Genomic DNA, 17017 nt, shown 5'->3' on the forward strand with positions numbered 1-17017 from the left:
CATGCATCTGCTGCGCGGATGACAGAGTCCAATGAGATCCCCTGTCAACGCCATGATATCAGTTAACTGTCCTTGAGCACACATGCCTGATGCTTCCAAACGAAGCAACTACAGTCCCCCATTTCCTCCCCTAGCCCTCATAGCGACGGAAAACAAAAGTGGCAAAAGCAGCGGCTACTGCTGCACGTGCCACCACACGATCCATCCAAACCGCGAGCTGTTCGCCGCTTCAGCACGCAGAACGCGCTACAAGAAGCTGTGTTAGAAATAAACTTGACATGGTTGTGTGTGTTGTAGGCGTCGTGTCTGTCTATGTGTGTGTTCGACGTATGTGCGTCGAGGTTTAGGTACAAGTTGAAGTCCAGATAGGTGTAGGTTGATCGAGTCCAGAGGCCAAGTCTTGGCGGTTGAGCGCATGCAGGAGCACACCACGCGAGAAGGATGGAGACCCGTTCATGTGGAGGAGTATGCGGCTCAGGAACGCGTGAAACCAGGTCGTCCATGCTGCCATGCGTACGTGCGCGTGAAGCTCGCTAAGGCTTTTCTCCAACCATTCCCCCCATCCAACTCCCCTTATATGTACTTTCTACTATATTTTACTACCTCACTCCAAAAGATTTCTCCCCCTATAACTCTTTCTCTCCAACCATTCCCCCATATCTATTCCCCCTATATACTATCACTCATTAACTAACTATTTATTTAACATTTTTGAATTTTAAAAAAATCATACAATACTTATACTGTCATAATACACATTATCATCATGTTACGGGGCTCAAATAGGATTAATATCCCGAAGAAACAGTGTGATTAGATATATAGGGGGAGTTGGAACTCACCCTACATATGGGGGGAGTTTCAACTCCCCCGGTATTTAGGGGGAGCTTTGGGGGAACCGTTGGATCGGATTTCCCCCAAACCTCCCCCTACGTGGGGTGCGTGGGCGCTGCGTCGCCGTGGGTATAAACTGGCTGTGTCGGCTCGTGGTTTGAGTGAGCCGAGTCCTTGAGATGGAATAGAAGCCAAACATACAGGCCGTCCGTGCGGCCGGGGCGTTCATCGCCATTATCGTGTGTGTGCGCTTGTCGTGGGATTTCTGGGATACCCACAGCCGGGTGGTGGAACGCACCCGCCTATTCCCAGAGAGGGAGTACTCGGGAAGGTACTAGGCGATTGGGCTAATCTAGCTATGAGTCAGGCACACAAGAACACACGAGTTTAGAGTGGTTCGGGCCGCCGGAGCGTAATACCCTACATCCACTGGGAGAAGTATTGATCTTGATTGTGTATGAACCTATCCTCAGCTGGGTCTTGGCTTTTTCCCAGCCTGAGTTTTCTTCTAGCGGACGCCCCCCTTTTATAGACCAAGGGGTGCGGATACATAGGACGTTGATGCCCCGACATGTGGGCCCAACGTGACTGTGCAGCGTATTGCGCAGAGTACTTGAATAGCTACAGTGGTTGCGAATCTTTCCTCCGATATGCTTCCATGCCCTGCACACCCTCTGACGAAGGGAGGTCTTCTCTTGTCGTGTCAGCAAGGTGCCCGTTGGGGGGAACGTAGCTTGCGGCGTGTCCTGTTGAGGCTATTATGTAGGCGTCATAATGGGTGAAGCTGAGACGTCGTATCTATCTGCTATGACAGACTGGCAGGCGCGGCAGGGGCGGCGCCAGCGGCTCCACTACACGTCTTGGTAATACGCGATCAATAGTGTCCCCTGGTTAAAGAATCGCCTCGGCTTCTGCTATATCAATGCGGACGTCCACCTACCACAATGAATGCAGTGGTAGGTGAACCTTAGTATGGAGACCAAATGGCCTTACATACGTGTCTGTGCTTGCAGACACGTGGCGGCCCCGGACCACCCCGAGGCGGGGTGTCGATTCCTTCCCTTGGAGAGGGGTCCGGTTACTATACAGGGGTCCCGGACCCCATGGGGGGTCCGGGATTCCCTGGGGATCCGGACCTCTTTGGGAGGTCCGGAGCTTCCGGCCATTCGGGTTGAGCACCAGCTTTTCCCGGAACACGTGGTGCTCCCGGACCTTTCCCAACCAGGGGACGGGTCCGGGACCGCTGTCGGGTGAGCAGGGCTCCGGACCGCAGGGGTCCGGCTGCTGGACGTAGTTAAGGATAACTACAAGGCTCTTGTCTAGACTCAGCAAGAGGGGTACCCCAGTCCTGGGGTACCGACAGCACTGTTCATCATCTTTCTCCTCCATCCGTGCGTGAGAGAGTGAAGAATCCAAGTGTATCAAGAGCCGGTTCCAACAAGCTGCTCTTCTGAACGACGAGGACGATGCCAAATTCGCGTCCATGCGGCGAGCGCAGGAGCAGAATCGGAGCACAGCTCGCGCCGTGGACTGGACGACGGATCGCTGACCGCGACCCGAGCTGCGCGGCAGCCAATGGCGGAGCCGGGGCGGGCGGGGCGAGACGAGCACGGAGCACCGCCTCCGCCGGTCAAACGGCCGCGAGAACCGCGCCGACCGTCCGCGGACTCCAGGATTCGCTCGGCGGGGGTGCGTACAAAACCTCGATACGAATCAGGAGGCGCGGCCAAGTGCGGTGGTGGAGCGCGACAGCCAGGGCGAGCAGAGCGCAGAGCAGGACCCGCGGCCGCGGCGCCGCGCACGTGCCGCCGCCGCGGCGACGGGACGGGACGGGGGGCGTGTACGTGGCGCCGTTGAGCGGTCGCCGCTGGCGCTCCGGGCCAAGCGCCGCGCGCGGTTTGGAACAGGAATATGCCCGCGCGCGCGGCCCTGCCTGCTTCGTGCTTGTCTCGGCAGGCAGGCAGGCAGGCACGGCGGCAAGGCCCGCGCGACAGGCGAGCGGCCTCCACCGGTCCACCCATGTGCCGGTGCCGCCGCCCGCCGTGGGCGCGCCTCCGGCCTCCGGCTGCCCGCCGTATTCTATCCGCGCCGGGCCCTAAATTAATTAATGCGCAGGCGGCGGGGGCGAGGGATACGGCAAATCTCCCGCCGCATCGGCTGATCGGCCGGCCGCCGGTACCGGGACGGGTTGGTTTCCCGCCGGGCATCGGCGGGGGTGGACGCTGTGCGTTCCCCGCGCAAGCGCGGCCCACTGGACCTTGCCGTGCGCCGCGCCGCGTTGCGGTGTGTCACGACATGCTCGTGCAGGACGTGCGCGCCGTGGCGTGCGTGTTCGTCGCTCGGTTTGTGCACCGGCCCAGCTTTCAGGTAGGTGCTGTGCTTATCTGGCTAGAGTGTGCCGGTGCATGCATGTGTGCAGTGAATCCTGCGGGCTACCTGGCAACGGTGGCACGTCTTCTTGGAGAGGCAGAGAGCAGGAGCCCAGGAGGAGCCACGAAACGAGATGCAAAACAGATATATGTGGAAGGATACCAACGACCCTTTTTGTTGATCTGCATGTTGCCAAGTCCACGTCTCGCAGCGCCACCATCGCGAGATCACGCAGTTCGTCGACGCGACGCTAGCATGGAGTCACGATTCAGGAATCTGTTATTACTGACCAAGAACGATGAACGAACCCTGGTTGCTCGTCTCCAGCTGGCTGGAGTTCTGCTTTTGTCAAGGTTCGCGAGGTCGGCATCAGCTCCCATCACGACCGGACGTTGCTACAAACAAACTCTCGCTCGGCCTCCTACTACGTCCCCTGGCCTTTTTCTTTTCTCACCAAAAGAGGAAAACAACAGGTTTGGGATCGGACGATGATCGGGATCGGATTGATATTCCAGCATACTACGAGCATTCTCGTCGTACACGATCTGACGCACGGATCATATGCCTTGTTCATCACCAGCAGAGGAAAAAAAAATGCTTGCTTCATCTTTCTCTGATCCAACGCCTCCATGGTCTCTGTCGACCCACCAGAAGGCAGAGAATACCACCAGCAACCAGGTACCGTCATCCATTGACGCTGCATTTTGGCACGTTGCCGCGTGTGCACGCACGCACAAGTGGATATGTATCGATCAGGACAGCATCTCCCCTGTCCCGGTCGATCGGCCGCCATGGCCGGACGTGTAACGCGTGATCGATCAAGATCAAGCTCGCTCGCCCGTGCAGCAGAGGCACCAACAACCCCGATTCCAGAACGCCTCTCGACGCGGGCGGTGCCTCGCCGCACCACCGTGCAACCAGCACAATCCCGCGCATGGATTCCGGGAATAAGGATAAACAACTCTCTCTCCACTACCACTACTAGTTGGTACGTAGCAGTACTTGTTAGCTGCGGTCCTTGCGGTACGTCGCGAGCGCGTGCGTTGCGTCGGCCAACGAACGCCAAGGGAGTCCCCTTCAAGGGACGGACGCACGCCGGCGGTGCGGTGTCACGGACAGCTAGCGTCCTCGCAAGTTGCGGCGTGTGTGCTGCGGCGACAGCCACGATCTCCTCTGATTCAGTGCAGAGGGAGGAGGAGGAGGAGGAGAATAGTAGTTTGTGCGAAGGCGATCGACGACGGAGAGCACAGTGGAGCGGCAGTTTCCGGCCGCCTCTCCTCAGAGTCCGTGGAAGCAGCTCGCCGTAGACGTCAACGTCGGGCATGCGGCCGGGCACATGCCCCTATGCGGCGGTGCCGGCGCCGGCAGTCAGCTGATGAGCTGCCAGCGTGCGAGCGCAGCAGTATTTGACTACTGCTCGGCGCTGACATTGTTTAGTACAGGCTCTATTGCCTGCTGAAAATAAACGTTTAGTGGATACCCCAGTTTTTAAATTGCGCCTATCAAATATTCAAATTGATGAACTACTTCATTTGAATTTCACGAGACGTACATACCTGTCGGTGCATGAGAATATCGTGATTCGTGAAAGACAAAAAAAAACAAAGGCCCAATAGACCGCATTTGAATGTCTATCTGTCTGCACTCTAGAATCATTACTCACGGTGCTCTGATTTACAGTTCAGAATCTTCAGATGAAGGACTTCCGTTCTTCAGACGTAGCGCAGCAGCGTCTGGGCTGAATTCAGTTCGACTAACACGTCAGTGTCACGCTTCTCAGCCACATGGCTATGCGTTGCCTCCGGCGGCAGTCAGTTCCAAACGTGCAACCGCAACATTTTCACCACAGCTCTTCGGTGCCTTCAGTACAGAGACTTGTCGGTGCAAAATTTTCGTTCTCTGAACTGTGTGCTGACTAGCAGTGCAGATAAGGATTCTCTCCACTTTGGGGGGTAAATGTCACTTGAACAGGAGCACTGAATCAGTGCTACGTTTCGTCTACAGGGAATTTTATAACCCCACAAGTCAGAAGGCATCGTTAGTGTAATGTGAACGCCAGGTTAGTTGGTGTAAGAGTCCAAGCCCTGAGTTTAGGGCGCGTAACCACCGAGGCAAGGCACAAGTCGTACCCGGAAGGACATGAGCAGTGTACTTTAGCAGTTTAGCACCCACAGATTGGTTCCGCGGCTCTGCATTAATCAATTCAGAGGTCATAAAACTAAGTGGGATTAGTAGTAACTAACCACCGCAAAGCCCCAAACCTACATGAGTCGCCCATCCCGGTCGGTGAAAGTTTGAGAAAGGGGCTCTAAAAAATGCCATCAGCGTTTGCCTTTTCAGGCTGGACAGCTAGTTTTTCTGAAGAAGTACTATCAACAAAAGGTGAAACTAACTGAACCAACTGAATGGTTCTCTCCTTTCCCAGTTGTTTAGCCCTCGGCCCCTGTCTACACCGGCTGTTGCCGCCGTCGAGAACGACGGCGATGATGACGACGGCTTACTTTCCTATCCTCTCTTTCGCCTTTGCGCCCTAACCAACTGCCTAACACACCCTAACTTCCCTTGATTGTTTTTAATGCTTGCGCTAAGTGTCGTCAACCAAGTAATCATGCAAGGTCGTGTGTGCACGCACGGCACGGCCAACAAACCAAGGACCACGGTTTCGGGGATCATAAGAGCTTCAGCTTTCACCATTAACATTCCTGCTGTTTGGTCTCCCTTGCCAGTTCTAAATTTTCAGGGAAACAAGTAGAGTCACTGTTCCATGCTGAAATGTTTAATTGCCAACCACTAGGCTTGTTTTTCCTCTATCAGGGAACATATCGTAGAAGGCCAAAGCAGAAGGAATCAAATTTTTAGACTTTTGTACAACAAAGCAGACAGTACCACCTGCATAAAGATCAGCTGCAATATTTGTCAGTTTGAGCTCTGCTGGAGCTTTATCTGCTAAATTTTATCTACCTTCAGTCTCAAAATTTAATTTCAGGGGAACAGACAGAACCACAGTAACGGGGAATCCTCGTAACATTAGGATACCATCCTGAAAATTTTTATTTGCTAGCATGTTGTAAGCTCTGTTTCTCCTCTGAAAATGACACCTCTCGCAGAACGCCAAAACAGAAAGAATCAAAATTTCAAACGTATGTACAACAAGGCAGACAGTACTCCACTTCATACGGATCGGGATACTTGCATTGTCAGATTCAGCATAGGAGGAGCTCTATCTGCTCCTACATTTTTATCTCTTCCATCGCAACCGAGCCTACGGCGAAGATTGCCTCTTCAGACCAAAACAAACGAAATGGTGTAATTTAATTCAGTGAATGGATTAGCGTACGTGGTTTACGGCATCATCAGTACATGCTTCCAACCTTTCATGTTAACATTATCTAAGGACTTGTCAGACAGCTCCAAAGAAGAAAGAATCGGGTGAGCGTGCAACGAAAGCAGCCGAGGCCTTTGCATCGTCTCTGCTTTTCTGCCAGCGCCCAGCGAAGCTGGCAAAAGCAGATAGAACAGAAACAAATATGAAACATCATTACACTCGTCAGCTTAAGTGCACCGTACACTGATTTCGTTATAGTACTCGAATTTGTAAACGTCTAATCTGAAAGGAGCTAGGGTGTTCTTGCTTTAGCTGATCAGACAGAGTGTCATTTTGTCTAGATGCATTCGTGCTGTATCCCATTAGGGGTTGTTGCTTGCTTATACTCCACAATATCCAAACGGCTAACACGTACGAGCTCCTGCTCGTGCAAACATCCGGATATGTCTTGTTGCTACTGAACTTCTTTGTCCTGCTCCCCTGCGTTAAAAGTTGTTTAAATATAATGAGAGTAGTTTCAGTGCAAATTTTTCTTCCGGTTATTGGCAGTTATAATTTTATTCTATTCCATAAATTTCACTCTTGTTGTCAACAGATTGATCATGTTTTTAGATGTGTATGGTAAAGCTCCAAAAACACCATTATTGGAAAAGAAAAAGATCATGTTTGTGCCATAAAAAAAATGAAACTAGTAGATTTCGATGAGAAACACTTTTTAGGTAATTTCATTAGATATATCTAAAGAGAATGGCCCAATAGGTTATGTTGCGCCAATGTTCACTTGTTCCGGTTGGCAAGTAAAAAGAGTATAGGGTTCAGAATGGGGTTGAATCCCTCGGAAAAAGAATTAGTTGAAGCGACACCAAATTCAACTCTTTCTTTATCTTAATTTATAGATACTTACCGAGAGGTGCACATTTAAAAGGATTCATGTCTTTAACTAGCACCTTGTGTTGACGATAAATGATTGCTCAAAATGATTAACCAGACCTAACCTAATGATATATATTTATCCTTTTAGTCTTTGCCCATCCCGTAATGCTTCACCGAACAGATATTCTCTCTTCCGATCTTCCACTAGAAAAGGTGGGAAGGGAACACAGGGAGGAGATTTATATGTAGGCTTATAAGCCAAATAAGAGGGCTAATTTGCCAATCATATAGCACCAAATCAAGCTTTGTCCTTTGCCTCTCCAAGATGCTCTACGTGTCATCTGCCCATGCGAAGGACACACTTAATTGAGAGGTCATTGCTGCCTTTTTTATAGTGGTCTAAGATGCCCTGGAGTTTGCAATGATCACCCAAATGGTAACACATGTGGTGGTGTGGGAGGGGAGCATGTGGCTGCTGAGTCCGCATGGCCATATTCAACACTAAATTCTCATGACCTCTAGCCAATTTCAAACCATTTACATCATACAAAACATGCCTCCTGACCATAGACATTTCTTCTTCAGCTTAGTTGGATGGAAATAGATACACATATCCCTTTGAAAATAGCAGCAAGTAAACGAGTAGAAGCTTAGGGCATTAGGGCTCCTCTTGTCTATCTAAAAAAAAAATGAGCTTTGGGCCCCCAAACAAATCAAGTTAGCTAGTGGAGTACTAATTGGCAGTCACAATTAGTACAACGAAGCACCAGAAGGCCGGACAGATGCATGCATCCTGCCACGCATCCATGTTTCTGGCTTTTTTGTGCATGACCATGAGTGAGGTCGAGGACTTTATTATATTTCGCCTGAAAAATAAGACCCCCGATGCTAAAATACTTAAATACTCGCCCAGCTGAGGCAGCCAGATGATGTGATCCCGCAACCAAAAGGGCACGCGAATTCGGTTGGAACAGCCCGCTCAATCCACGGGCCATCATCGTCGTCATCGCTTGCTCCCTCCCCTCACAAAGATTCTGGCTGGGGGCGCTCGCATGTTCGGTGCCCCGACGCGCGGACACGTACCACCCGGCCGCCGGTCGCGATAGTGAGCTCCCCTCGCACGAGCGGAGATGCCGCGGCGCGCGGCGGATCCCGCGGGAAGCTTTTAGTGGCCGGACAGGGTAACCGCCGCGATAACGAACCCATGCGTGGCCTGGCCATGAGAGGAGTGCGGTGTAACTGGCCGGAATCCGCTCGCCGGAGCGCGCTTCCCGCTGACGATCTCGGTGCTCCCTGGCTGGCCGCATCGCTACGTGGCGACGGGCGGATCTCCCCCGCTCGTGCGGCGAATCGGCGAAGAGATACGGTGCGTTTTGAACGTCCAGGTTTGAATGCCAGCAGGAACGCCAAGTATTGCCTTGATAGGATTCAGAACTTCAGAGCTTGGCCGCACATGCTCTGTGTGTTCTGTCTGATGGCGTGAATGTTGGAGGCAGTGCCTGGCATGGCAACCATATGAATTTTACTAGTCCAATGGCATCGCTACATTTGTCAGACTTTGCTCGAGATTTTGTCTGGGACATGCTCTGCAGCAGGATATGAGCACGTCAGGCTCTGCTGCACGGTCATGTTAGGTCGGGGTTGGATTGGCAGCTTGATCGTACTCTTGTAGCCACGTCAGGCTTAAAATTTGATCCAGAACGACAGGGCTCGGCTGTGCCCTGTGCTTTCTAGTATATGATTATGAACTAGCGTTTTGACATGCTGGACAGTGGAACCACTAGTCTTCAAGCTAGGATGATCTGGCCTTGTTGTATTCTACCCCTGTTTAGACGAAAAACCGCATTGGAATCGTCTTCCCCTTTCTGAGCACACACCAAGACCTCAACCAAGTTGAACTTTGTGTCTTTGTCAGTTTGTCTCTCGTGCTTCGTTTCGAAAACCTCAATACTTGATGAACTGGACAATTTTCTTTCTGAATTCGCTTTGTTCGCTTGGCTTGTCAGCCAACCAGCCAGCAGTACTGTTCTCTCATACTAAATCAGCATCAGCCACCAGCCACCAGCTACCAGCCAGTCAGCAGTACTGTTCTCTCATGCCAAATCAGCACCAGCCACAGCCAAGCGAACACAACATAATATCCGATATAAACCGCCATTACGTTTGCCAATGTCACTGCAGAAGGAACTACGAGGTGGTAATTGAGTAGTAAATCGCGACAAATCCAGCTGCTAGAGGAAACAATTAGAGGTGATAGTTACAGTATATGGTTATAGTCACATACATGATCCATTAAGGATAGATTTGGCACATCAGTATCTGCAACACACGCATGGCAACAAGCGACGACAGCATGATTCTTGAAGAAACATTTTTTTATGCCCTGCAAAGAGTTGCGCAATCGATCGGTGTTTTTTTTAAACTCCCAATCGACAGATTTATTACAGAGAGAAGAATACCAAAAAAAATTACTCTCTTGAACCAATTCCTACTCATGTAGTAGCTCCTAAACAATCCATACAACACTGCTGCTGTTTGCAATGTCCGTGCTGCCTTCCCCGTTTGCCCTCACGGGCTCACGGCCATCGCCTTTACGCAGAGCACGGGAGGAGAGGACGCCCCCTCTACACCGATGCCCCAGCGCTTGTTGCGGCCTGTCCGCCCGCGCACGGTCTTCTCGGCAGCGCCAGCCGGGCGAGTCGCTTTCGTCTTTCTCCCGCGCGCTAGCTGCCGCTGCCGCTGCCAACTTGCTTGTTTATGCGTGTGCTCGCAGTCTTGCACAGTTCAAACGAATCACCAGGTCGCCGATGGACGGTGGATCACCAGACGGGCTTCTCGACGGCCATCCCCTGCAGCAGCGGCCTCGCGTCGCCGCGCCCGCGCCGCGTGACGGCCGGGCCGCAGCAGCACGAGGAGGCCGGCGAGGCCGAGGACACGCGGTGGAGGACGTCGAGGAAGTGGTCCTCGTCGCAGGGGAGCGCGATGGGGCCGGGCGCGGCCGGGAAGCCGTACTCCTCCTCCGCCTTCCGCAGCAGCTCCAGGAACGCCGGGTGGGTGAGGTGCGCCAGCCGCACCACGAACCGCCTCGGCCCCGTCGAGCCTTCGCCGCCGCCGGTGCCCCCCACGCACACCGCCACGTGCCCCGCCGGCACCGTGGCGTCTCCATTCTTGCCGGAGCGCGAGGACGCGGCGGTGCGGGACCGCCACCGCCGCACGGCGCGGCGCAGGCAGACGAGCGACGGGATCGTGATGGCGACCCTACACATGGTTGCTTGACTGCGTCCGCGAGTTCGACCGGCGATCGGTCGAGTGGTTTTGCTTCTTAATGCAACCGAGGTTGGGGTTGGGGGTTGTGGAGTTGGGCGGGGATGGTGTGGTAATATATAGAGCTGGAGCTGGGCATCGGCCACTGGAGTTGGCGGAAATTGCCGGGATGGCATCGGGGTGCGCAGTTCTGAGCGTTTGGGGTCGTGCCGAGCGTGCAGCGGACCGGGACACCGTCAGCATACGTGATGCGTCTCCAGCCGAGGCGCCTTCGATCTCTGCTCCAACCGGCCATGACTAGTCCTGCGCGCCTGTCCCCTGCACCTGCAGTGCACCGAACGCCAAGAGCACTCCCAAGTCCAAGCAATCTCCGTCGCGATGAAGTTCAGTCTCGTGGCAACGCATGATAGAATGCGAATTCAGGCATGCATCACGCGTTCCGTGCATATGCTGTTGCTTCAAAGCGCCAGGCCAGGTGATGCCGACGAGCCGGCTCAGGTGCATGTGATCCTTCGTAGCTGGAGTTCAAGCCTACGGCGGCTGTCACATCTGAGAGACTCACTGGGACCGGCCGTTGGGGCCTCGCCAGCAACATCGTCAACACATGTACTGCCGCCTTTCGCCATCGACCCGGAGCCAACAGATTGCAAGAAACCAGCGTGAGTCAGGTCCAGGTCGTTCAGCGCTCGCGGCAGTTCCGGGGGTCGCAGGCATGATCGCCCACTCTCTCTGAGTTCCCAAGTTGGAAACAATGCTATCGCAGCAGCTTGACAGCCAGCTTGTCATCTACAACCTCAACTGCATGCCGTCGCCCGTCGGGACTCGCGCCAAGCGAACTTCGCCGCGCCACGGCCACTCAGGCCGGCAGCAAGCCGTCGCCGGCGTCGTGCACGAGCGGCTATCAATGCTGCAGGCCGGGACTAGGAACCCAGAGGACAGAGGAGCGCGGAGACTGTGCAGTGTAGGTGGCCGGGATCGCCCTGGCCGCGCTGATGATCTCTCTCATCCTGGCTGTACCGCGACGTGGCGATGGCTGGATCGTCTCCACGCGTGCGGCGAATCGGCGGTTCCACAAGCGGTCAGACCGGTCATGGAATCCGGTCAGACCGGTCTCAAAAACCGGTTGGGAAGGTGATGGTGATTCTCCTTGCCGTGTTCTTGGCCTGCCTCGCATCCTCCGCGGAGTGTAAGCACACACATTCAACTAACCTGCCATTCAAAATTCAGATAAAAGATGGACGCTCCTCGCGACCGCCCCGCGGGCGACGGGGGCGATATGGCCGTCCCTCATGGCTCGCCCGCCGCCGGCGCCCATCCCCCCCTCCCACCTCCGGCAACGCCGCCACCATCCACCCGCCACCCACCAACACCGCCGCCAGCCACCCACCACCTCCACCCGCCCCGCCTCTCCCTCGCCGCGCCAGCCCTACGCCTGCGCCGCGAGCTCGGTCTAGTCTTGAAGCCCGGCACCGCGTCGGCGCACCGCTGCAGGTTGGAGCCGCGAGCCACCCGGGGTGCACCTTCCAGGATCGCCTCCTCCGCGACTTCCATGCAACCGTCGTCCCAGGTGCCATTGTTCCTATGCTCTCTTCGCCTCCAGCTTCTCTCTGGGCCACTCCTGGTTCGAGAGACAACCACTACAACCTTGCTTTCATCACGAACATGCTTAACTTTTTGCTCACTGTTAGTTCGGGTCGCCTGCGTGTGTGTCGTTTGCGTCCTAGAGTGTTCCAGTTCACTGTCTCGAATCAGAACATTGCTAACGTTCTTGCTGTTCGGGGTTCGCTGCGTCTGGGTTCTTCCATTCTCTACCTTCATGCCACCATGGCTAGCGCTGTTCGAGCTGCTCGCCTGATGGGAGACGACGCTGCTTCTCCTTCCGCAAACACGCCTTCAACCACCTGCCAGCTGCGGGACAGTGCAGTCACTGCGGCACACTCTGGTAGCAACAACTTTCTGCGGCCCGTGGCTCAAGACGCTGCGCATTCAACTGCGAAGATCTCCGTGGATTCACCTGGCTCCCCTTCTTGTCCACCCTGTGTACCGGTCATGTCTCCCCGGCCGAATTCGTGCCCGCGCCATACCGACAAGACCTCGATTGGACTCGCCAGCTGTGGAAGTAACCCCCCCCCCCCCCACAGTCCCCACTCAATGCACCCCACCAACCCGCCGGCCCCTACAAGCTCGCCCTCCTCTCCCCAGCAAAACCCCCCCAAACCCTAACCAAGCGCCCCCCGCCCATCACTTCCACCACTGCCTGCTTCCGCTGCCTTGCGCGTGACCACCAGGTGAGCGCCTGCCGGGATCCCGTCCGCTGCCGCAACTGCCGCGGGAGCGGCCACCGCGCTCACGAGTGCAAGATGCCGATCGCCCGCGTCCTGACGCCGATGCCGCGCCGCCCCCATGCCGCCCCAAACGTCCCCAACCCTGGGCAGCGTGCCCCTGTGCATGATGTGCCCTTCTCGCCACGCCCTACCACCTCCCCCCGCCAACCACGGCCCCTCCGCCACCTACCCCAGCTCACCCCGGCTCTGACTCCGCGGCCTTCGACCCGCTCAGGATGATCTCCTCCTCCAGCACGGCGGCGCCGGACTTCGAGCTCCCACGGGGACTCGCAGCTGCGGTCGGCTCCCTGCAGCATGGCACCACCTTCCCCCGGAAGGCGGCGCCGGGGGGCTCGGCTTCGCCTGCTCCCACCGCCAATGGCACTCCACCGACCTGTGGGGCCGCTGTCTTCCCTAGGGCTGTCGATCTTCATGTGGTTTCCCCGTGTGGGAAGGAGCCGTTGGAGCCGGTGTTCCACACACCCTCGGCGCCTTCTTCCCCCGGGAGACGCTCCCCGCCGTCCTCCGCGTCGCCGGTTCGCGCTGCCGGCACTTCGCCTGCGAGCTCTGGCGGTGTTGGTGCCCCCTCGTCGGAGTCCGACTCTGCCTCTGACAGTGAGGTGACGGTGGAGTGCGGCGACATCGACACTGATCCGGAGGATCCTGCCTACTGGGACGGACGCATCCACTCGCTGGATGTGTGGCTCCCCCAGGGACACGAGGATGTGGCCGCTCGCCTTGCCTTTGCGTATGTCACGCCTGCCGAGGCCGGCGCCAGCGTTGCCCTCTTCCTCCGGGCTGCCCTGGCCTCCGTGCCTCCCACGGTGCCTGTGGAGTTGCTGTCGTCCTCGCGCGGCGCCATGCTGCTGCGCTTCACATCGGCGGCGGACCGGGAGGCTGTTCGTGAGCTCAGCCCTTTCACCCATGCCGGCGCCACCTTGGAGCTCGAACGGCCGCAAGAAACCTCCAATCGGTTCTTCCGGGAGCCGGAGTGGCTTGCCTATCTGGCTGTGGTTGACTACCCGCCTGAACATTGGGTGGTTGACCACATCACGCGCTCCGTTAGCGGCTTTGCCAAGGTCGTCGAGATCGATCCGGCCTGCCTCTCTGGGTATGATTTCTCGCCGCTGCGCTTGGTTGTTGCCGTCCATAACCGCCTTGATATTCCCTCTGAGCTATATGTTGATGCTGTGCGCGGCAACCTGGGTGGGAGCATTGCTCAGATCCTCCCCATCCGCATTTGGCCTCGTCAACAGCAGCTTAACCATGCTGGGGAACACATTCCGTTCTTTGGCCCACCTCCACCAAATGCTCCTGGGCCCAATCATCCTGCTGAGCCTTTGTTCCTGGGCCCAGCCGCAGCCGCAAAACACACCCCCCCACCCGCCGCTGATGCACCTGCCTTTGGGCCTGCGCCGGTCACCCATCTTGCGCCTAGCCCGCCAACCAGCCCAGCACACCTTGCCTCCCACGCAGCCAACCTCCTCCAGCTTACCGCCATACTCTCAGCTTGCAAGCGTGCTGTGCAGTCCCCGGTCGCCAACCGCTCCGATGAAGAAGCCCCAGATGCTCCTCCCACCTCCCCTACTGCCCAGTCTGCTTCTGGCACGCGTCCGGTCCGCCACAGCCGTCGTCCGCGGGTTGGCCTACTGCTCAGTGCTCCCAAGGCCCCGCGTCAGAGTAGCCGCCTTGCCGAGAAGGCTGCGGGGAGATTTGTCGACTCCACTGACAAGGCCGTCCAGCTCAAGGCGCTTCAGAATGCTCTGGTTCCTTGCTCGTCTAAGCTGAAGCAGACTGTGGAAAAGAAGAACCTGCTCAAGCGCTCTAAGCTCCCGATTTCTGCTGCTGATCTGCGCAAGATGGTGGTTGCTGCCGGGCTTGGCGACAAGCCGAAGGTGCAGAGCATCCCGGAATGATCATCTCCATCCTCTCCAACCCCGACGGCGCGTGTTGCAGTCTGCCAGTTGCTGTTCGTCGGGTTCTTGGCAGCTCGGTTGTTGGTTGTACCCCCTGTTATCTTCTGCTGCTAGCTTTGTTGTTCCACGACCCTTTGTCGTTGTTGGCTTTGCTGTTGCTACCGATCCAGGGTGCTCGGGGTCGGTCCGTGTGTTGTCCGTGTGGTAGCTTCGTTCTACCGTCTGTTCGTGTGTCCGTGTCGGTGTCTGTTTTTGCTTATGAGTAACCGCTTTAAGAAAATCTGTGTTGTGTCGTGGAATGTGCGTGGGTTAGGCGACCCGGATAAATGTGCAATTGTTAAGGATGTGCTCGTCTCTGCTGCGCCGGCTTTAATCTGTCTCCAAGAAACAAAACTCCGCCACATAGATCAGTTTCAAGCACATAGTTTCCTGCCCTCGCACTTCGCAACCACGCTCCAGTACATCAGTGCTGCTGGCACAAGGGGGGGCATACTCACGGCCTGGAACTCGAATGCCTTCTCCCTGGAAGGGTTCATTTCCAGGCGCCACACCTTAACAACCACTCTCTCCTCCACTGCCTCCGACCACCACCTCACCTTAACCAATGTGTATGCCCCTTCCAACCATCGGGACTCTCGGCTCTTCCTGGAGGACCTGCTCGAGCTGCAACCCCACATCTCTGGCCCGTGGATCTTGGTCGGGGACTTCAATCTCATTCGGTGTGCCTCTGAGAAAAACACTGGTAATTTAAACCCCACTCTCTGCAAACTTTTCAATGAAACCATCGAGCGCCTCGGAGTAATGGAGCTCCCACTCCTTGATCGCCTGTACACTTGGGGCAACAAACGCACCTGTCCGGTCATGGCTTGCCTTGACCGTGCTTTTGTCAACCCGGCACAATGCAACGCCTACCCGAACACAACCCTCACAACCCTTGTCCGTCCTACATCCGATCATGCACCCCTGCTCCTCTCCATCGCTAGCAACGTTCCAGAAGCTTCCCTTTTCTGTTTTGAAAACGCTTGGTTACGCAACCCGGCTTTCCTCCCTGAGGTGCTCCCTGCTTGGCTCACGGCTCCCACGCATACTGATGCTGCCGGCCGCCTTGCTGCGTGCCTCAAGACAACCCGTGCTGCGGCAAAGGTTTGGGCTCGGCGTATGAGGGCGCCCCTACTATCATACCAAACTACAAGTTTCTTATCATGTTATTCGACTTCTTGGAAGAATCTCGTCACTTGTCCACGCAGGAATCCGATGTACGGGACCGGTGTCATGCTGCGCTCGCCCAAGCGGTGAAGGAACGTGCTGCTTATTGGAAGCAGCGGGGGAAGCAAAAAGCTCTATGTGAAGGTGACTCTAACACTCAGTTCTTTCATGCTCATGCCACTCAACGCATGCGCACGAACAAGATCAAGGTTGTGGAAGTGGATGGCACTCGGGTCACGGCACATGAAGGGAAAATAGCCGCGCTCACATCTCACTACAGGAAGCTGCTTGGCCAGGATGGATTCAGCACTTTCAGCTTCGACCTCTGCTCCCTCTACCATGGCCGGCGCTCTACAACTCCGCAGCTGACTGCAGATTTCACTGAATCAGAAGCTCTGCAGGCAATCCGCTCGATGAACAGCAGCAGTGCGCCCGGACCCGACGGGTTTGGGCCGAGTTTCTACAAGGCCGCCTGGGGGACAATTAAGGGCGAGGTGATGCAGTTTCTGCAGGGGTTCTTTGATGGTTTGGTAGATCTGAAAAGAATTAACAGATCCTACATGGTGCTGCTGCCCAAGAAGCCCGGTGCTACCTCTGTGGATGCGTTCAGGCCTATTTGTCTTCAGAATTGCAGTGTGAAGATTGGTGCCAAACTTCTTACCACACGGCTGCAACGGGAGATCTCTGGGCTCATTGACTTAGATCAAACTGGCTTCCTGAAAGGCCGCACAATTGCTGAGAATTTTGTGTATGCCGCAGAGTTGTTGCAAGTCTGCCACAAGCGGAAGACTCCTACTTTGGTCTTAAAGTTGGATTTTGCAAAGGCGTTCGATACGGTCAACTGGAGCTGTCTCATGGCAGTGATGGAAGCACGGGGTTTTGATGCTCGGTGGTGCTCTTGGGTG

General features: G+C 55.6%; 1 protein-coding gene across 1 annotated transcript; it reads right to left on the reverse strand.

Moving 5' to 3' along the window:
- Positions 1–9768: 9768 nt before the first annotated feature.
- On the reverse strand, positions 9769–10739 carry LOC120683034 (auxin-responsive protein SAUR21-like). The gene has a single exon (XM_039965047.1). It carries the CDS (start codon positions 10666–10668, stop codon positions 10222–10224), a length of 447 nt encoding a protein of 148 aa, XP_039820981.1. The 5' UTR covers positions 10669–10739; the 3' UTR covers positions 9769–10221.
- Between the last annotated feature and the right edge of the window lie 6278 nt (positions 10740–17017).

Source organism: Panicum virgatum, chromosome 7N (genome assembly GCF_016808335.1).
Source record: "Panicum virgatum strain AP13 chromosome 7N, P.virgatum_v5, whole genome shotgun sequence".
NCBI lineage: Eukaryota > Viridiplantae > Streptophyta > Magnoliopsida > Poales > Poaceae > Panicum > Panicum virgatum.

Coding starts and splice junctions, on each gene's coding strand:
- LOC120683034 (XM_039965047.1), bottom strand. CDS start 10,668: ATGTGTAGGGTCGCCATCACGATCCCGTCGCTCGTCTGCCTGCGCCGC.